At 47.4% G+C, this 21,641-nt stretch overlaps 1 protein-coding gene across 2 annotated transcripts in view; it reads left to right on the forward strand.

Annotated features, from left to right (window-relative positions):
* ece2b (endothelin converting enzyme 2b) overlaps positions 1–21,366 on the forward strand; it is a 23,968-nt gene extending 2,602 nt beyond the window's left edge. Inside the window, exons 2-20 of one of the 2 annotated variants that reach the window (XR_010167882.1) lie at positions 5,080–5,166; positions 6,931–7,066; positions 7,283–7,498; positions 7,613–7,737; positions 8,592–8,738; positions 8,939–9,004; positions 9,104–9,292; positions 10,600–10,742; positions 11,357–11,471; positions 11,542–11,652; positions 14,453–14,551; positions 17,651–17,728; positions 17,812–17,915; positions 18,249–18,359; positions 18,689–18,756; positions 19,159–19,349; positions 20,338–20,433; positions 20,942–21,281; positions 21,348–21,366. Coding sequence is in view for 1 of the 2 variants with exons in the window: in XM_063906478.1 (XP_063762548.1) it covers positions 5,080–5,166; positions 6,931–7,066; positions 7,283–7,498; positions 7,613–7,737; positions 8,592–8,738; positions 8,939–9,004; positions 9,104–9,292; positions 10,600–10,742; positions 11,357–11,471; positions 11,542–11,652; positions 14,453–14,551; positions 17,651–17,728; positions 17,812–17,915; positions 18,249–18,359; positions 18,689–18,756; positions 19,159–19,349; positions 20,338–20,433; positions 20,942–21,118 (2,259 nt within the window). In the remaining variant the exon portion in view is untranslated. Of the gene's footprint in view, positions 1–5,079; positions 5,167–6,930; positions 7,067–7,282; positions 7,499–7,612; positions 7,738–8,591; positions 8,739–8,938; positions 9,005–9,103; positions 9,293–10,599; positions 10,743–11,356; positions 11,472–11,541; positions 11,653–14,452; positions 14,552–17,650; positions 17,729–17,811; positions 17,916–18,248; positions 18,360–18,688; positions 18,757–19,158; positions 19,350–20,337; positions 20,434–20,941; positions 21,316–21,347 lie in introns of those variants that run through there. The other variant, XM_063906478.1, reaches the window with a different exon arrangement.
* Positions 21,367–21,641: the final 275 nt, after the last annotated feature.

The raw sequence follows: 21,641 nt of genomic DNA on the forward strand, positions 1-21,641 counted from the left end.
TAAAGAGTCCTCTCCTGCTGATGTTCAGGTGTATATCAGTATGTAGTGTCTCTACTTTAAAGAGTCCTCTCCTGCTGATGTTCAGGTGTATATCAGTATGTAGAGTCTCTACTTTACGTGTGTGTGTGTGTGTGTGTGTGTGTGTGTGTGTGTGTGTGTGTGTGTGTGTGTGTGTGTGTGTGTGTGTGTGTGTGTGTGTGTGTGTGTGTGTGTGTGTGTGTGTGTGTGTGTGTGTGTGTGTGTGTGTGTGTGTGTGTGTGTGTGTGTGTGTGTGTGTGTGTTAGGGTGGGCAGGCTTTACTGTCTCCTGTCTGCAGCTCTGTGACTTCCTGTCTTAAGACGCCCAGTTTCCATCTGAGCAACAAAACAAATCCTCCCCCCCGACCACCATCCTCTTCCTCTTCTACAGCTCAGTGACAGTAGAATCACAGCTAAACCATTTAGAAATAAGAAGATATTCAACGATGTCTCTAATCGAACTTCAAAAATATGTAACCTAACCAGAGGTGTAAAATAACTAAGTACTTTACTTTGTATGCTACTGTGTACTTTTACTCCACTACATGTATGTAACCCCTTTAGTTACTTTACAGATCTGGATATATGAAGGTAAATATAATCCCTTAAATCAGACTTTAGTTCACCTGCAGTAAATCCAGCAGCTACCCTGCAGTATACAAAGCATTCAAACTAGCTGCACCTTTACCAGCTCTGAGAACACTTTACTGATCAATCATTATAAAACATATCAGAGATATTATTCTGAAATGGACCAATCAGACAATGACTACTTTTACTGTCGCTACTTTAAGTATATTTAGAGGAGAGTACTTTCTACTTTCACTGGAGGAACATTTAGAATACTTTCACTGTGACAGAGTATTCCTACACTCTGGTACTTCTACTTTACTCAAGAACAAGACCTGAGTACTTCTACTTTACTCAAGTACAAGACCTGAGTACTTCTACTTTACTCACGTACAAGACCTGAGTACTTCTACTTTACTCAAGTACAAGATCTGAGTACTTTTACTTTTGCTCAAGAACAAGACCTGAGTACTTCTACTTTACTCAAGTACAAGACCTGAGTACTTCTACTTTACTCAAGTACAAGATCTGAGTACTTCTACTTTACTCAAGTACAAGATCTGAGTACTTCTACTTTACTCAAGTACAAGACCTGAGTACTTCTACTTTACTCAAGTACAAGATCTGAGTACTTCTACTTTACTCAAGTACAAGATCTGAGTACTTCTACTTTACTCAAGTACAAGACCTGAGTACTTCTACTTTACTCAAGAACAAGATCTGAGTACTTCTACTTTACTCAAGTACAAGATCTGAGTACTTCTACTTTTACTCAAGTACAAGATCTGAGTACTTCTACTTTACTCAAGTACAAGACCTGAGTACTTCTACTTTACTCAAGTACAAGACCTGAGGCTAGCAGTTTCCCTCTGTTCCCAGTGATTGACAGACAGACGTTATATAATCTGCAGTGAACACTATCAGAGCTCAATGGAGATGATTCACAACACATTATCTAATTACACACACACACACACACACACACACACACACACACACACACACACACACACACACAGTGAAATCACCCTCTACAGAGAGATATAACACACACTCCTGTCTCCTAGCAACCTCGCTCGTAGCCCACCCCCTCTCTCCCTCTCTGTGTGCGTCATCATTTAAAGAGAACAGTTAGGGAGAGAGGGAGAGAAGGGGGAGGGTAAGAAAGGGAGAGAGGGACAGAGGGGGGTGGGTAAGGGAGGGAGGGAGGGAGAGACAGAGGCAATTATTTAAATTGATAATGAAAGATGAAATAACTAGAACTCTGAAGCTGTATTTCTGAGGTCTGTGAAATAATCACATGTAAGACCCAGGAGTTCACTCCAATAAACACCTCTGCACGGCTGTCCCCTCGTAAAACCCAAACTGCTCATTATTTAGATATTTATGATATATCTATATTTCATGGTAATATTCTAACAGTCTCTCAAACTCCTCGTATGTTAAACTGTTTCTGATTCCAAAGACACCACCTGTGAGCCGTGGTGAAGCATGGCAGTATGCTAACACTTACTGCAGCATCAGAGTGTGTGTGTGTGTCGGTGTGAGTTCATAGAAACTGTTTCTGCCTTATCAAGGATCTGTTTATGTTTCTGCAAAACAATATGTGAGTGAGGGGGGGTGGAGGAGGGTGCGGGTGTAAACAGCAAGTACAGATTTATTTGATCAGCGTTAACGACCTCCGCATGCTGAGCTGCTTCCCTGTTTCTCCTCTTCATGAGTTCCTGCATGAACCGATGCCGCTGGGGTTCACAGCAGACAGAGAGCTCTGGAGAAATACGCAACAGGCCGAGTGCCTGCAGGGTTCAACCACAAAACCTGAGGGGTTAACATATGATGCACTGGTTTGGATTCAACTTCACTCTCATTGCACACAGTGCTAAGACAAAGAAATGCAGTGAGCGTCTACCAGGAGTGCAAACCAGCAGGGTGTTAGAAACATGTGACGGTGTTTACCCCCTGAACACAACGTCACAAACAGCACAGTGAACAAGGAACACACCGTAGATCAGGTTTAAACTGTAGATCAGGTTCAAACTGTAGATCAGGTTTAAACTGTAGATCAGGTTCAAACTGTAGATCAGGTTTAAATAACTCTCTGTAGATCAGGTTCAAATAACTCTCTGTAGATCAGGTTCAAATAACTCTCTGTCGATCAGGTTTAAATAACTCAATGTAGATCAGGTTCAAATAACTCTCTGTAGATCAGGTTCAAATAACTCTCTGTAGATCAGGTTCAAATAACTCTCTGTAGATCAGGTTCAAATAACTCTCTGTCGATCAGGTTTAAATAACTCAATGTAGATCAGGTTCAAATAACTCTCTGTAGATCAGGTTCAAATAACTCTCTGTAGATCAGGTTCAAATAACTCTCTGTCGATCAGGTTTAAATAACTCTCTGTAGATCAGGTTTAAATAACTCTCTGTAGATCAGGTTTAAATAACTCTCTGTAGATCAGGTTTAAATAACTCTCTGTAGATCAGGTTTAAACTGTAGATCAGGTTTAAATAACTCTCTGTAGATCAGGTTTAAATAACTCTCTGTAGATCAGGTTTAAATAACTCTCTGTAGATCAGGTTTAAACTGTAGATCAGGTTTAAATAACTCTCTGTAGATCAGGTTTAAACTGTAGATCAGGTTTAAACTGTAGATCAGGTTCAAACTGTAGATCAGGTTTAAATAACTCTCTGTAGATCAGGTTTAAACTGTAGATCAGGTTTAAACTGTAGATCAGGTTCAAACTGTAGATCAGGTTTAAATAACTCTCTGTAGATCAGGTTTAAACTGTAGATCAGGTTTAAACTGTAGATCAGGTTTAAATAACTCAATGTAGATCAGGTTTAAATAACTCTCTGTAGATCAGGTTTAAATAACTCTCTGTAGATCAGGTTTAAATAACTCACTGTAGATCAGGTTTAAACTGTAGATCAGGTTTTAAACTGTAGATCAGGTTTAAACTGTAGATCAGGTTTAAATAACTCACTGTAGATCAGGTTTAAACTGTAGATCAGGTTTAAACTGTAGATCAGGTTTAAACTGTAGATCAGGTTTAAATAACTCACTGTAGATCAGGTTTAAACTGTAGATCAGGTTCAAATAACTCTCTGTAGATCAGGTTTAAATAACTCTCTGTAGATCAGGTTTAAATAACTCACTGTAGATCAGGTTTAAACTGTAGATCAGGTTTAAACTGTAGATCAGGTTCAAATAACTCTCTGTAGATCAGGTTTAAATAACTCTCTGTAGATCAGGTTTAAATAACTCTCTGTAGATCAGGTTTAAACTGTAGATCAGGTTTAAACTGTAGATCAGGTTCAAACTGTAGATCAGGTTTAAATAACTCTCTGTAGATCAGGTTTAAACTGTAGATCAGGTTTAAACTGTAGATCAGGTTCAAACTGTAGATCAGGTTTAAATAACTCTCTGTAGATCAGGTTTAAACTGTAGATCAGGTTTAAACTGTAGATCAGGTTTAAATAACTCTCTGTAGATCAGGTTTAAATAACTCTCTGTAGATCAGGTTTAAACTGTAGATCAGGTTTAAACTGTAGATCAGGTTTAAATAACTCTCTGTAGATCAGGTTTAAATAACCCTCTGTAGATCAGGTTTAAATAACTCTCTGTAGATCAGGTTTAAATAACTCACTGTAGATCAGGTTTAAACTGTAGATCAGGTTTAAAATGTAGATCAGGTTTAGATCAGGTTTAAATAACTCTCTGTAGATCAGGTTTAAACTGTAGATCAGGTTTAAATAACTCTCTGTAGATCAGGTTTAAACTGTAGATCAGGTTTAAATAACTCTCTGTAGATCAGGTTTAAACTGTAGATCAGGTTTAAACTGTAGATCAGGTTTAAACTGTAGATCAGGTTTAGATCAGGTTAATAACACACACTGATATAACTCCATCCCTCTCACAGTGGTCCTCACTATGCAGGTCCAGCACGTTGACGGATCCTCCTGATTATTTGAAGGCCCTGCTCAGTTGGAGATCTTCCGTTTTTTCTCTGAAACTGACTCTGTGCTTTCATGTGAAAGCCGCTCCTCTTTGTTTTCAGTTCCTCCGAGCTGACACTATCACCAGAACTCTTAACTCTGGGTTTACGGTGCTGGATCCCCTCTTACCGGGGTAGATCGGCATGTTGACTTATGCTGAACAGCTGACCTGCCCTGGGGAAGGTTAAGTTCTAGATTACAGATCAAATCAGTGAAAGCCCCGCCTGCTGACCAATCAGAGCTCTGCGTGGGGAGTTTAAAGCTCTGTTTAACCTGCTCATGACGGAAACAAAGCTGGGAATAAATCTGACTGCTGAGTAAATGTACTCTGTTTTATGACGTCTGTCCCTGAGGCCTGCTTGAGCAGACGGGGAATAATAGATGGAGACTCATCGATCGATACGACGGATTCATACGTGTTCTGTTTTGTATGAAGTGGTTCTGCAGCTCAGATTTCACCGGGTGTTTCCTCATGTTTCCACGTCTCTCTCTGCAGATGTCCAGCTATAAGCGAGCCACGTTCGAGGAGGACGACGTGTCGGACGCTACGGCAGACACAGCCTCGTCTCCTGATGCAGTGGAGGTCAGTGAACGCACCACAGACACAGAAGAATAACACACGAGGAAACAGGGCTGATCATTCTTAGCCTCTGCTGAGGGCTGGACAGGATTATGAATCAGATATGAGACTAAAGGTTGTCTTTAATTGTTCCTGGTTTTAAAGGTCTGTTTTTAATATATCAATATCACGGTATTTTAACGAAACGTAGATTTGATTTTCTTCACATTTCGCAGCTCATTCAGAGATTATAGGTCTGCTATTCTGATTCATGTGAAAGAATCAGAAACGCTTTAGTAGTGTTCACACAAAGTCTGCTTCAGTCTCAGTCTCCGGGGGGAAAACTGTTCCCAGGTGAAGTCCTGAGAGCGAGTTAAATCCCTGGAGGGTCTCATGTGGGGGGGAGGGGGGACTAATAACAGGACAGGGGATTTATTAACACCAGTCCTCTCTATATGATGGGTATTGTAAGCTGTAGTCTACGGGGAAAACTCAGTTCCTGATGCAGTTATATCTGAGTATGTGGTAGTCCCTCTGCTGATGTTCAGGTGTATATCAGTATGTAGTGTCTCTGCTTTAAAGAGTCCTCTCCTGCTGATGTTCAGGTGTATATCAGTATGTAGTGTCTCTACTTTAAAGAGTCCTCTCTGCTGATGTTCAGGTGTATATCAGTATGTAGAGTCTCTACTTTAAAGAGTCCTCTCTGCTGATGTTCAGGTGTATATCAGTATGTAGTGTCTCTGCTTTAAAGAGTCCTCTCCTGCTGATGTTCAGGTGTATATCAGTATGTAGTGTCTCTACTTTAAAGAGTCCTCTCCTGCTGATGTTCAGGTGTATATCAGTATGTAGTGTCTCTACTTTAAAGAGTCCTCTCTGCTGATGTTCAGGTGTATATCAGTATGTAGTGTCTCTACTTTAAAGAGTCCTCTCTGCTGATGTTCAGGTGTATATCAGTATGTAGAGTCTCTACTTTAAAGAGTCCTCTCCTGCTGATGTTCAGGTGTATATCAGTATGTAGTGTCTCTACTTTAAAGAGTCCTCTCCTGCTGATGTTCAGGTGTATATCAGTATGTAGTGTCTCTACTTTAAAGAGTCCTCTCCTGCTGATGTTCAGGTGTATATCAGTATGTAGTGTCTCTACTTTAAAGAGTCCTCTCCTGCTGATGTTCAGGTGTATATCAGTATGTAGTGTCTCTACTTTAAAGAGTCCTCTCCTGCTGATGTTCAGGTGTATATCAGTATGTAGTGTCTCTACTTTAAAGAGTCCTCTCCTGCTGATGTTCAGGTGTATATCAGTATGTAGTGTCTCTACTTTAAAGAGTCCTCTCCTGCTGATGTTCAGGTGTATATCAGTATGTAGTGTCTCTACTTTAAAGAGTCCTCTCCTGCTGATGTTCTGCAAATACTCTCCCTCTTATCCTCCGGCTGCTGTCCATATCTCTATTGTTGTTGTTGTTGTTGTGTTGTTGTTACGTTGAGCCTTTTTCTAGTGCCTGCATCCTGATTGAGTCAGCAATAAAGCAGTTTGGTGTTTATGGTCATCTGGCACGTGTATGTGTTGTTCACGCGTGTAGCGTGTTTAATGGCGGTGTTCTAACTTACTGAGAGAGCCGTGAGCAGTGGTTTGTGAAAAGTGCAGAGCTGAAAATGTGTGTAGAGTTTTGGAGATCTGAGCTGAGGTTTTGCTCTTTGAGCGTCAGATTAAATAATGATCTGTCCTTTTAGTTCGTAAGCAACTGAAAAAAAACAGTTTGTGGCGTCATCTTCAAGTTTGTCTCTGATTGGCAGGTGGGCTTCAGGAAGGGCGGCGTGGATCTGCTGGGCCGGAGGACCCGGCTGGAGGTTCTGCTGTCGGTGCTGCTGTTGGTATCTCTGCTGGCTCTGCTGACCTGCCTGCTGCTGCTGGGGCTGGGCTTCAGCTCAGGTACCTCTTCCTCATTTCTATATTAAGCTCAGCATGTGGACCGTAGCGCCTCGGGGCCATCACGAACAACCATAAGCCTAGACTGATCCCCCTCCCCCTGTGAACAGTATACCTGTATACACCTCTTTTTAATTGGTCTGTTAATCCGTGTTATCCTTATTTTTATTATACAATATTAAGTACTGCACACTCAGTTCTCTAACCCCCCCCCCCCAGACAGTGGGCGGGGCCTGTGCCTGACAGAGGCCTGCGTCTCGGTGGCGGCTCAGATGGGGGAGGCGATGGACCGCAATGTGGATCCCTGCTCAGACTTCTACCAGTTCTCCTGTGGAGGCTGGGTGAGGAAGAACCCGCTGCCCGACGGACGATCCAGGTGGTCCACCTTCAACAGCATCTGGGAGCAGAACCAGGCCCTGCTCAAACACCTGCTGGGTGAGAGAGGAGAGAGGGCGGGGGGGGGGGGGGGTGAAACAGGCCCTGTAACCAAGGGTAACGAGAGTTAACGAGATGTAACCGTGGCTAACGTGAGTCTTGGTGTCCCCGCAGAGAACGGGACCTTTAACGGCAGCAGTGAAGCCGAGAGGAAGACCCAGTCCTACTACCTGTCCTGCCTGAACACCCAGAGGATCGAGGAGCTGGGGGCCCAGCCGCTCGTAGACCTCATCGCCAAGGTAACCACACACCTGAGGGGTCATTCAAGGGGTTACTAACTCCTAACTCATTTATCTTTTGCTGAAGTCTAGGGGTTCGCATTCTGTTCAACCTACACCGTTTAGGTTTGAACAATAATTGAAACTTAGGTTGAGATCCGATCGTATTTTAGAACAGATTTACACATCACTGCAGGTTTTTCCAAAGGGTTCACATCCTTTTCTTTACTGTCAGGTCCCCAGCCTGTGGGGGCAGTGCTATGATCTGGGGGTGCTGCAGTTGGTCTGGTCTAGGTTCAGCAACGTGCCCAAAGAATGAGGTCAGCTGACTCCCTGAATATACTGAAGGACAGGTTATTCCATCAGTGGATTCTTTATTCCCTGATGGAGCGGGCATGTTCCAAGAGGACAATGCCAGGATCCATCAGGTTCAGACTGTGGGAGAGTGGTTCAGGGAGCATGAGGCCCCCACAGAGTCCAGACCTGAACCCAATGGAGAATCATTGGGATGTGCTGGAGAAGACTTTGCGCAGTGGTCCGAATCTCCCGTCATCAATACAAGATAAAAAATACCCAAGACAGAAATAAATGTTGAGACGTTTCAGAAGCTCGTGGAAACGATGCCACAGAGAATGCGTGCCGTGATCAAAGCTGAAGGCGGTCCAAATAATATTAGTGTGACCTTTTTTATGGCCAGGCAGTGTGTATCGTGGTCGAAGGTTTGAACTACTCATGTAAACGTCAGCTGTTTTGGGTTAAAGCGTCTGAGCATTTAGAAATGAAAAGCAGAGCGTCATCTGCAAACAGGCGTATGGTTTTTGTGGGGATCCAGTCCAGGTTCTGTGATGAAATCTAAACACTCCGACTTCCTGCAGATCGGGGGCTGGAACATGACGGGCCCCTGGGATAAAGACAACTTCATGGAGGTCCTGAAGGTGGTTTCTGGCCCCTACAGAGCGCAGCCTTTCTTCAGCGTCGGAGTCAGCGCCGACCCCAAAAACTCGAACAGCAACGTCATCCAGGTAAACCAGGACCAGGACCACATTGAACCAGATCAAACCAGACCAAACCAGATTAACTACACATCAGGGAGGGAAAGCAGTTCTACATTTGATTTGTTTTGATAACAATCAGCAAGACGTAAGAATCGCAGCGAGGCAGTGTTGTAGTAGGTTAGGATCTGCAGCTGTGATTGGCTCACCTCTAACCCTCCTCTACACAGGTGGACCAATCAGGGCTCTTCCTGCCGTCCAGAGATTATTACCTCAACAAGACAGCCAATGAGAAGGTGAGCCTCCCTGCAGCCGCTCATAGAAACACAATCAGACTTTATTATCAGAGTTTATGGGGAAGTTCACAGTGCCCCCCCGCTACCCCGCCTCTCCAGGTGCTTGTGGCCTACCTGGACTACATGGTGGAGCTGGGCATGTTGCTTGGTGGAGAGAGGAGCTCCACCCTGATCCAGATGCAGCAGATCCTGGAGTTTGAGACTGCGCTCGCCAACATCACCGTCCCTCAGGACCAGCGGCGAGACGAGGAGAAGATCTACCACAAGGTCACCATCGCCGAGCTGCAGGTGAGGTCACAAACTTCACATGTCACATATAATGGTGTGTGTGTGTGTGTGTGTGTGTGTGTGTGTGTGTGTGTGTGTGTGTGTGTGTGTGTGTGTGTGTGTGTGTGTGTGTGTGTGTGTGTGTGTGTGTGTGTGTGTGTGTGTGTGTGTGTGTGTGTGTGTGTGTGTGTGTGTGTGTGTGTGTGTGTGTGTGTGTGTGTGTGTGTCGCAGCCTGTTCTGCAGATGCTCCTGCGGTCGCCGTGGCAACTGTTGCCATCAGAGCTGTTGCTATGTGCCAGCATCCCTGAGGGAGTGGGGGGGGGGGGGGGGGTTAGATAATGGGAAATTATATAAAGATGGCCGACACGAACGGACTTATTTTCTTCATCTGTAATTTAGGGATGAAGACGTTACAGCAGCAGGTAGACGAGTGCAACCTGTAAGGATAAATAAAACACAGTAACTCTGAGAGGTTTATAGTGCAGAACATATGAAGAAATCATGTTTACACAGCTGGCTGTCAAATCTCTTCAGATAATTAGGAGCAATAATCAATATTTTTAATAAATATTAATACACAACTATATACTTATTTCAATTCATTGATTTTAGTCCATCTTTTTTAGATAGACTAAAACAGTCCAGCTCCCCTGTGAGCAATACATTCATGGACATCTTTATAATAAATATGGTAAAGTCTGTTCTTAAATATCTCTTCATCAGGTCTTCTGCACCCCTCAAAGCTTCACATACTGCGAGTCATTCACCCCTCATTCATGCACCTGGCACGGATTTAGTTCTGTCTTTCTCTCCTGTCGTCAGTAGGTGGCCTGCTAAGATGATCCTGGCGTGACCGGCACAATGTTTGATTTAAATGCACCAGGGAGACTCGCTGCAGATTCCTGTATTTTACTTTGAACTCCATTACAGCTGTTGATGGGGAGGTAGACGTGGTCAGAGCGCCCTCTGCTGGTCCCTAGATTAAACAAACCAGCCAACACAGGCCTGCACTTTTTAGTTTAATGCAGTATTTTGCATCCAGTTTTGTTTCAGTCTTTTTAAAGTTGATTCGCGCCTTCTTTTTGCGTCTAAATGTATTCATTGAGCAGCTCTTTAAAATAGTTGTATGGTATTTTTTTATGTTTCATGTTTCGTGCTGATAAATAATGTTTGTTACTTCAGCTTCTTTTTGTCCAATTCAGCATCATTTTGGATTATAGCAGAAAATAATATCTAACATCCAGAAAGCCGTTGACCTCCTCCTTCCTGCACGAGTATTTTCTGGTTTGTCTGTATGTGATGCCTCTTCTTCGTTGGTGTGTTGCAGCTGCTGGCCCCGGCTGTGGAGTGGCTGGACTTCCTGTCGGCCTCCCTTTCTCCTCTGGATCTGAACGACACTGAGTCCGTGGTGCTTTACGCCCGGGAGTACCTGCAGCAGGTGTCCGAGCTCATCAACCGGACCGACCGCAGGTCAGTGTGTCTGCCGTTTAGACAACCCAGTTTAGAGTTAGCCACGTCATGGATGTATGCAGAGAACGTAGAAGAATATTTAAATAAATCATTTAAAAAATGTATATCTCAATAAATAAATACAAGTGTTTTAAATTAAAAATATTTTACAAATTAAAATATAAGTGTAAAATAATTTAACGAAATTCGATAACAAAACATAAAAAACATAAATGTAGAAAATAAATAATAACAAATATAAAACCATAGTAAACATTTATGACTTGTTAACAATACTGAAGTATTCTTTAATCCTCAGTGAATTCATATTTAAAGATGATCTAATATTTACTCAGCTCTGCATAACTGGGATCTTCTTCCATATTCAAAAGTGCTGTTTTAATCTGCTCTGAAAAACACGCTCTGTGCAGCGACTGGAGCTTCAGATTCATATTTAGTGATGGAAACGCCGTGGTGACGCTCTGAGACTGCGTCCATGCTTTCGTCATGAGGAAGTGGACGTGGTTAACTCTAAACTGGGTTGGTAAAACGACAATTCCCTCTGAGTCCCAGAACAGGAAACAGGAAATGCTGAGTCATGTCTCTCTGTTCACCTCTTGTGTCGCTCCTCTCAGCCTGCTCAACAACTACATGATGTGGACGCTGGCTCAGAAGAGCGTGGCCAGTTTGGATCAGCGCTTCGAGAACGCTCAGGACAAGCTGCTGGAGAGCCTGTACGGTACCAAGAAGGTACGTATACTTGTTCTTCCTGGTTCTTCATGGTTCTTCCTGTCTGTAACCGGCTGTGTTTTGTCTTCAGTCGTGCACCCCCCGCTGGCAGACGTGCATCGGGAACACTGACGACACGCTGGGCTTCGCTCTGGGGGCGCTGTTCGTGAAGGCGACCTTCGACAAACACAGCAAGGACATTGTGAGTTCTTTTGGAGGAAGAACGTTGATAGTGAAGAGCTGACATCGGTAGTGAAGAGCTAACGTCGGTAGTGAAGAACGTCGGTAGTGAAGAGCTAATGTCGGTAGTGAAGAGCTAACGTCGGTAGTGAAGAACTAACGTCGGTAGTGAAGAACTAACGTCGGTAGTGAAGAGCTAACGTCGGTAGTGAAGAGCTAACGTCGGTAGTGAAGGGCTAACGTCGGTAGTGAAGGGCTAACGTCGGTAGTGAAGGGCTAACGTCGGTAGTGAAGGGCTAACGTCGGTAGTGAAGGGCTAACGTCGGTAGTGAAGGGCTAACGTCGGTAGTGAAGGGCTAACGTCGGTAGTGAAGGGCTAACGTCGGTAGTGAAGAGCTAACGTCGGTAGTGAAGAGCTAACGTCGGTAGTGAAGAGCTAACGTCGGTAGTGAAGGGCTAACGTCGGTAGTGAAGGGCTAACGTCGGTAGTGAAGGGCTAACGTCGGTAGTGAAGGGCTAACGTCGGTAGTGAAGGGCTAACGTCGGTAGTGAAGGGCTAACGTCGGTAGTGAAGGGCTAACGTCGGTAGTGAAGGGCTAACGTCGGTAGTGAAGGGCTAACGTCGGTAGTGAAGGGCTAACGTCGGTAGTGAAGGGCTAACGTCGGTAGTGAAGGGCTAACGTCGGTAGTGAAGGGCTAACGTCGGTAGTGAAGGGCTAACGTCGGTAGTGAAGGGCTAACGTCGGTAGTGAAGGGCTAACGTCGGTAGTGAAGGGCTAACGTCGGTAGTGAAGGGCTAACGTCGGTAGTGAAGAGCTAACGTCGGTAGTGAAGAGCTAACGTCGGTAGTGAAGAGCTAACGTCGGTAGTGAAGAGCTAACGTCGGTAGTGAAGAGCTAACGTCGGTAGTGAAGGGCTAACGTCGGTAGTGAAGGGCTAACGTCGGTAGTGAAGGGCTAACGTCGGTAGTGAAGGGCTAACGTCGGTAGTGAAGGGCTAACGTCGGTAGTGAAGGGCTAACGTCGGTAGTGAAGGGCTAACGTCGGTAGTGAAGGGCTAACGTCGGTAGTGAAGGGCTAACGTCGGTAGTGAAGGGCTAACGTCGGTAGTGAAGAGCTAACGTCGGTAGTGAAGAGCTAACGTCGGTAGTGAAGAGCTAACGTCGGTAGTGAAGAGCTAACGTCGGTAGTGAAGAGCTAACGTCGGTAGTGAAGCAACGTCGGTAGTGAAGAGCTAACGTCGGTAGTGAAGAGCTAACGTCGGTAGTGAAGGGCTAACGTCGGTAGTGAAGAGCTAACGTCGGTAGTGAAGGGCTAACGTCGGTAGTGAAGGGCTAACGTCGGTAGTGAAGGGCTAACGTCGGTAGTGAAGGGCTAACGTCGGTAGTGAAGGGCTAACGTCGGTAGTGAAGGGCTAACGTCGGTAGTGAAGGGCTAACGTCGGTAGTGAAGAGCTAACGTCGGTAGTGAAGAGCTAACGTCGGTAGTGAAGAGCTAACGTCGGTAGTGAAGAGCTAACGTCGGTAGTGAAGAGCTAACGTCGGTAGTGAAGAGCTAACGTCGGTAGTGAAGAGCTAACGTCGGTAGTGAAGAGCTAACGTCGGTAGTGAAGAACGTCGGTAGTGAAGGGCTAACGTCGGTAGTGAAGAACGTCGGTAGTGAAGAGCTAACGTCGGTAGTGAAGAGCTAACGTCGGTAGTGAAGGGCTAACGTCGGTAGTGAAGAACGTCGGTAGTGAAGAGCTAACGTCGGTAGTGAAGAACGTCGGTAGTGAAGAGCTAACGTCGGTAGTGAAGAGCTAACGTCGGTAGTGAAGAACGTCGGTAGTGAAGAGCTAACGTCGGTAGTGAAGGGCTAACGTCGGTAGTGAAGAACGTCGGTAGTGAAGAGCTAACGTCGGTAGTGAAGGCTAACGTCGGTAGTGAAGAACGTCGGTAGTGAAGCGCTAACGTCGGTAGTGAAGAACGTCGGTAGTGAAGAGCTAACGTCGGTAGTGAAGAGCTAACGTCGGTAGTGAAGAACGTCGGTAGTGAAGAGCTAACGTCGGTAGTGAAGAACGTCGGTAGTGAAGAGCTAACGTCGGTAGTGAAGGCTAACGTCGGTAGTGAAGAGCTAACGTCGGTAGTGAAGAGCTAACGTCGGTAGTGAAGATACGTCGGTAGTGAAGAGCTAACGTCGGTAGAGGACGTCGGTAGTGAAGTGAGGGCTAACGACGTAGTGAAGAAACGTCCGGTAGTGAAGCGCTAACGACGGGTAGTGAAGAACGTCGGTAGTGAAGAGCTAACGTCGGTAGTGAAGAGCTAACGTCGGTAGTGAGACGTCGGGTAGTGTAGAGCTAACGTCGGTAGTGAAGAAACTGTCGGATAGTGAAGAGCTACGGCGGTAGTGAAGAGCTAACGTCGGTAGTGAAGAACGACGGTAGTGAAGAGCTAACAGTCGGTACGAGTAGTGAAGAATGTCGGTATAGATGAAAGCCGCTATCGTCGGTAGTGAAGGGCTAACGACGGTAGTGAAGAACGACGTTAGTGAAGCGCTAACGTCGGTAGTGAAGAACGTCGGTAGTGAAGAGCTAACGTCGTAGTGAAGAACCTCGGTAGTGAGAGCTAACGTCGGTAGTGAGAACGACGGTAGGTAGAGCTATCGTCGGTCGTGAAGAACGTCGGTAGTGAAGGGCTAACGTCGGTAGTGAAGAACGTCGGTAGTGAAGAACGTCGGTAGTGAAGGGCTAACGTCGGTAGTGAAGAGCTAACGTCGGTAGGGAAGAGCTAACGTCGGTAGTGGAGGATGAACGTGTCGTTGAGGCTCATCACTTGTCTCTCTCAGGCAGAGGAGATGATTAATGAGATCCGCTCGGCGTTTAAAGACGCTCTGGACCGGCTGGGCTGGATGGACCAGCACACCAAACAGGCTGCTAAAGACAAGGTACACTCACTCACTCACTCACTCACAACACACACAACACACACAACACACAACACACAACACACAACACACACAACACACAACAAACAACACACACACACACACACACACACACACACACACACACACACACACACACACACACACACACACACACACACACACACACACACACACACACACAGTCTGAGGATGGTGAAAACTCCTCTTAACCCGATTTTTTTTTTAAAGGAATCAATAATAATGAAGTGAAATATCGTGATTGGTATTTCATATTATTTGACCAGGACTCTTTCCTACGGTGAAGCAGTGGTTCTCCAATCAGAGTCAGAAATACTTAATTTATCCCAAGAAATGTTTTTGATTGCAGCAGGAAAATACACAAAGAAGCAAAACAAATAATTAGAACTGAAAACTAAAACCAAAAATGATTAAAAGGGTAAATGTAGAAATAATGCAGTGAAATGGAAAATAAATCAGAATAATGAAAAGAGTACGGAGAGCACGTTCAGTCCAGTTCACAGAGTCCTGCAGCCAGAGGGGAGCTATAGCACAGACTTACTGCAGAGGGCAGGAAGGTTCTCCTGAACCTGTCCTGGTGAGGAGCTGGAGCAGGCTGTTGGAGAAGGAGCTGCGCTGTCCTTCCAGCTGCAGGTGGGGGTGGGGGGGGGTTTATCCATGATGGACAGCAGTCTGTTCAGAGTCCTCCTCTCCATCACAGCCTCTAAAGGTTCCAGTTTGAAGTGATGACAGAGCCAGCTTTCCTGATCAGTTTATTGATTCTGCTGGTGTCACCGGCCCTGATGCTGCCCCCCCCCCCAGCAGACGGCAGCAAAGAAGAGTGCACTACCAACAACAGACTGGTAGAAGATCTCCAACATCTTGCTGCACACGTTGAAGGATCTCAGCCTCCTCAGGAAATAGAGTCGGCTCATCCCCTTCTTGTACACAGCGTCAGTGCTGGAGTTTTATTGAAAGTCAGTGGTGGGTTGTACAAGGTGAACAGGAAGGCAAGGTCAGAGGCAAGGAGAGCAGAGGGGGGATGTTGAAGCCCGGATGAGTGGTGGAGGTGAGGTGTGAAGTGGAGGAGACAGCAGCGGTCGTCCCTCAGCCTGTCCCTCAGGTCGTCCCTCAGCCTGTCCCTCAGGTCATCCCTCAGCCTGTCCTTCAGGTCGTCCCTCAGCCTGTCCCTCAGCCTGTCCCTCTGGTCGTCCCTCAGCCTGTCCCTCAGGTCGTCCCTCAGCCTGTCCTTCAGGTCGTCCCTCAGCCTGTCCCTCAGCCTGTCCCTCTGGTCGTCCCTCAGCCTGTCCCTCAGCCTGTCCCTCTGGTCGTCCCTCAGCCTGTCCCTCAGGTCGTCCCTCAGCCTGTTCCTCTGGTCGTCCCTCAGCCTGTCCCTCAGGTCGTCCCTCAGCCTGTTCCTCTGGTCGTCCCTCAGCCTGTCCCTCAGGTCGTCCCTCAGCCTGTCCTTCAGGTCGTCCCTCAGCCTGTCCCTCAGCCTGTCCCTCAGGTCGTCCCTCAGCTTGTGGGACGGGGGGACGGGGGGGGGGGGGGGCTGAACCTATTGAAGAAGGTGTTCAGCTCGTTAGCCCTCTCCGGGGGGCCCACTGTCAGCCTGTCTCTTCCCTTGAACCCCGTGATGGTCTTCATCCCAGTCCACACATCCTTGCTGTTGTTCTGCTGGAGCTTGGCCTCCAGCTTCTCCCTGTAGGAATCCCTGCTCTCCCTTAGCCTGTCCCTCGGGTCGTCCCTCAGGCTGTCCTTCAGGTCGTCCCTCAGCCTGTCCCTCAGCCTGTCCCTCAGGTCGTCCCTCAGCCTGTCCTTCAGGTCGTCCCTCAGCCTGTCCCTCAGCCTGTCCCTCAGCCTGTCCCTCAGGTCGTCCCTCAGCCTGTCCTTCAGGTCGTCCCTCAGCCTGTCCCTCAGCCTGTCCCTCTGGTCGTCCCTCAGCCTGTCCCTCTGGTCGTCCCTCAGGTCGTCCCTCAGCCTGTCCTTCAGGTCGTCCCTCAGCCTGTCCCTCAGCCTGTCCCTCTGGTCGTCCCTCAGCCTGTCCCTCAGGTCGTCCCTCAGCCTGTCCCTCAGGTAGTCCCTCAGCCTGTCCCTCAGGTCGTCCCTCAGCCTGTCCTTCAGGTCGTCCCTCAGCCTGTCCCTCTGGTCGTCCCTCAGCCTGTCCCTCAGGTCGTCCCTCAGCCTGTCCTTCAGGTCGTCCCTCAGCCTGTCCCTCAGGTCATCCCTCAGCCTGTCCTTCAGGTCGTCCCTCAGCCTGTCCCTCAGCCTGTCCCTCTGGTCGTCCCTCAGCCTGTCCCTCAGGTCGTCCCTCAGCCTGTCCTTCAGGTCGTCCCTCAGCCTGTCCCTCAGCCTGTCCCTCTGGTCGTCCCTCAGCCTGTCCCTCAGGTCGTCCCTCAGCCTGTCCCTCAGGTCGTCCCTCAGCCTGTCCCTCAGGTCGTCCCTCAGCCTGTTCCTCTGGTCGTCCCTCAGCCTGTCCCTCAGGTCGTCCCTCAGCCTGTTCCTCTGGTCGTCCCTCAGCCTGTCCCTCAGGTCGTCCCTCAGCCTGTCCTTCAGGTCGTCCCTCAGCCTGTCCCTCAGCCTGTCCCTCAGGTCGTCCCTCAGCTTGTCCCTCAGGTCGTCCCTCAGCCTGTCCCTCAGGTCATCCCTCAGCCTGTCCTTCAGGTCGTCCCTCAGCCTGTCCCTCAGCCTGTCCCTCTGGTCGTCCCTCAGCCTGTCCCTCAGGTCGTCCCTCAGCCTGTTCCTCAGGTCGTCCCTCAGCCTGTCCCTCAGGTCGTGCTGGATGCTCCTCAGCAGTGGTTTGTCCCCAGACTTGAAAGCTTCCTTCTTGTTTAAACGCTGTTCCAGGTCTCTGGTGATCCAGGGTTAATTGCTCGGAAAGCAGTGAACAGTTTTAGCTGGTAATGGTGCTTGCTCACAGAAGTCGATGTACTCGGTGATGCAGTTGGTCATGTTGTTGATGTCCAAGTAGAGCGTTTTAAGTAATTCCACGATCACATTATCCATGAAGAGTAGGTTTTGAACGCACCACCTGTAGATCTACAGAACACCAGGTGTTCCCAGGTGACGCAGCTGATTGGTTCCTGTTTGTCTTGTTAGGCCGACGCCATCTACGATATGATCGGCTTCCCAGAATTCATCCTGGACCCCAAAGAGCTGGACGATGTGTACGACGGGGTGAGTGTGTCGCCATCTCCTTGTGTATTCTATGTTTTCTATATCGGTGAGTCGAGCTGAGGAACCCGTATCCTGTGTTCCAGTACGAGGTGTCGTACGACAGCTTCTTCATGAACATGCTCAACTTCTACAACTTCTCCTCCCGCGTGATGGCCGACCAGCTGAGGAAGACCCCCAACAAAGACCAGTACTACACACACACACACACACACACACACACACACACACACACACACACACACACACACACACACACACACACACACACACACACACACACACACACACACACACACACACACACACACACACACACACACACACACACACACACACACACACACACACACACACACACACACACACACACACACACACACACACACACAGATCCACTGAATATATATAAATATTCCACTTCTGGGTTTTTTGCCGCACTGGTAGGACATAGATTATCTCCTCATCTCCTCTCCTTGTCTCCTTGTCTACTCTCCTTTTCTCCCCTCCTCCCCTCCCTCAGATGGAGTATGACCCCCCCCACCGTTAATGCCTACTACATGCCCACTAAGAACGGCATCGTCTTCCCCGCCGGGATCCTGCAGGCTCCTTTCTACGCCCACGACCACCCTAAGTCTGTTCCACCTCCACTGTGATCAAATACATCTACCTGTCCGTCTCGCCTGTCCCACCTGTCTCACCTGTTTGTCCTGTCTCACCTGTGTCTCCTGTCTCACCTGTCTCTCCTGTGTCTCCTGTCTCACCTGTCTCAGCTGTCTCACTTGCAGCATAACACACCACTGGGGTGTCAAATATTTAACATTTAGATATCAGACCAGCCCAAGTCTGTCAGTCAAGTCATCCACCTGTCTCACCTGTCTTACCTGTCCATCTTACCTGTCTCTCCTGTGTCACCTGTCTCACTGGTCACGTTTTGTGTAATGCTTATGTGTGTGTCTTCAGGGCGTTGAACTTCGGGGGCATCGGGGTGGTGATGGGTCACGAGCTCACGCACGCCTTCGACGATCAGGGTAAGTAGGCTTCCTGTGCATGGACGCTTCCTGCCGTGGTTACAGCCTACGTTCAGCAGCGAGAGTCCGGCTGCTCTCACACAGCAGCAGCTCCTCACAGATAGGTCTTCCTGATACATTTATCTCATATTGCTGATATAAATAGTTAGTTTGTCTAATTAAAAACTGTTTTAATTTAACAACAATTCAAAAGCTAAAAGCGAGTCTTTGATAAGTTGGTTGATGAAGCTGGACCGGAAGTCCCAACACATGATATGGCTATGAGGAAGTGCTCATGAGCAGGCGAAGCATACGGTGAAAACGGCAGCCCACAGCGTCGCGTTTTAACGGCAGACAGAAGTTAACAAAATCACTTCCTGTTCATTAAGACATCCTCCCTCCCTCCCTCCCTCCCCCCCGCAGGGCGCGAGTATGATAAAGAAGGGAACTTAAGGCCGTGGTGGCAGAACTCGTCGGTGGAGGCGTTTCGTCAGAGAACCGAGTGCATGACGGATCAGTACAGCCGCTACACCGTCAACGGAGAACACGTCAACGGAAAACAGACGCTCGGAGAAAACATTGCCGACAACGGAGGACTGAAGGCTGCGTACAACGTGAGTATGAACGATACGCCCGTATGTGTGCCATAAAGTGCATTTAGGCAAGTAGTGTTCGTTCAGAGCCCTGTATAGGGGCCCTTTCATAGTCTACGCTAGCTACGCGGACGCGAACGCATCGAGCTACGCAAGGAGGGTTTGACACGTACTTGCGTAGCAAAATGTGTAGTCCAGATTTTTGTAACGCGACGCAAGCGCGACTGCCATTTCACGCGTTTCCGATAGGGGCGCTGATGAGCGTTACTGTACTGTACTAAATCGCTAGTACTACCATGGCTGACAACGAGGAGCGTCTCTGTGAATTAGTCCGTGTGCACCAGCATCTTTATGACACTGCGAGCGCTTCACATTCAGACAGAAACTTAGTTGAAAATGCATGGCGAGAAATAGCGCTGGACCCAGATATCGATGTTGATACCATCAAAAAAAGAAGCAGATGAGGGACCGGTTCGTGCGAACCAAGAAAAAATGGAAGCAGGCAGCAAAAAGTGGCGCGGGGCAGCTGAGTTTCGGGAACCCCGCAATACTTTCTCGTCTGGGTTGGCTTGCTGAGTACATCAAGCTGCCGGCGATTCAGGAGAAGCAAAATGAGGCACTCCTCTTCTGTAGCCATTTTCCTTTTTTCTACCAGACAGACAAGTCACCGGAGACTCTGTTGGATGAGCGGTGTATCGCGTCTGACAAGGCACAGCGCAGCAACTGACGCGCGTTCTGTATGTACTACAAATACGCGCGTGAACCTTGCGTTTACAACTGCGTCCGCGTAGCTTGCGTTGAATATGAAAGGGCCCTTACTCTATGTTCAGCTGACAGCTTGATTTTATTTATCAGTAGAATACAATTAGACTATAATACAAATATTGTACATTTGACCTTTTTCTGTTGCAGGACTTTTAATTCATACAGTGTTTTTACTTTTGGTGCTGTAGTTGCTGAAGTAAAACATCACTTACGTCATCACGACTCACTAACGTTTTTCCTTCAGGCTTATCGGTCGTGGGTGCAGAAGAACGGAGAGGAGAAGAGGCTTCCCGCCGTTAACCTGACCAATGATCAGCTCTTCTTCGTTGGATTTGCTCAGGTGAGACACTGCGGACAAACAAAAACAACCTCAGACAGCTTTTCTACGGAGGGTCCCACAGGCCGACACACCGGGGCCCCTTCGGTTTCTTTTGATGCAGCCTCAAGTTAAATGCTGACGACACGCTGATTTATGTACACCGGAGGTACTAAAGATGCTAAAGCAGTTCTCAAAGCTGCTTTTTGGTCAGATTATGTTTCTGCCTTTTCAGCGTCATCTGTTTCAGTGAGGATGTCCACCTGATAAAAATATGAACTGTTAAAGGAAATAGAATTCGTCTCTGTTGTTGAAACTCTCCTGAAATGTTTTCTGGTCTTTTTTTAACAACGCGATCACATGACTCCTTCTGATGTCACTGCAGATAAGTAGGCTAGCTAGCTAACGTAGCTAACCTAGTCATTTCAAATTGACTGACCAACACTCCCAGTTATGAGACAGACTCACTCTATAGGTAACAATTCGATGACGCTAACGACACAATGAAGTTTTATTTTCTCACTTTTTTCAGGTGTGGTGTTCGGTCAGGACACCGGAGAGTGCTCACGAGGGTTTAGTGACCGACCCCCACAGTCCCCCCCGATACAGAGTCATAGGCACACTTGCCAACTCTCCGGACTTCAGCCGCCATTTCAACTGCCCCGTAGGGACGCCCATGAACACCGGAGGGCGCTGCGAGGTCTGGTAGACGCTGCTAAGAGGGGTTAACTAGTCTGCAAACTAAAACATATATCCACCTTAACAAATGACAAGAGTCTTAATTAGAGGAGGTGATCTCTGGGTTTTAATTAGTGCGAAAACTTAAAATATATCCTTCCTGAACAAACGGCTAGTGTCTTAATTAGAGGGGGGTTATCATGGGGTTATCTGGGGGTTATCTGGGGGTTATCAGGGGGTTATCAGGGGGTTATCTGGAGGTTATCAGGGGGTTATCAGGGGGTTATCAGGGGGTTATCTGGAGGTTATCAGGGGGTTATCTGGAGGTTATCTGGAGGTTATCTGGAGGTTATCTGGAGGTTATCAGGGGGTTATCAGGGGGTTATCTGGGGGTTATCAGGGGGTTATCTGGAGGTTATCTGGAGGTTATCAGGGGGTTATCTGGGGGTTATCAGGGGGTTATCAGGAGGTTATCAGGGGGTTATCAGGGGGTTATCAGGAGGTTATCTGGGGGTTATCTGGGGGTTATTTGGGGGTTATCTGGAGGTTATCAG

Source organism: Eleginops maclovinus, chromosome 18, assembly GCF_036324505.1.
Source record: "Eleginops maclovinus isolate JMC-PN-2008 ecotype Puerto Natales chromosome 18, JC_Emac_rtc_rv5, whole genome shotgun sequence".
Lineage (NCBI taxonomy): Eukaryota > Metazoa > Chordata > Actinopteri > Perciformes > Eleginopidae > Eleginops > Eleginops maclovinus.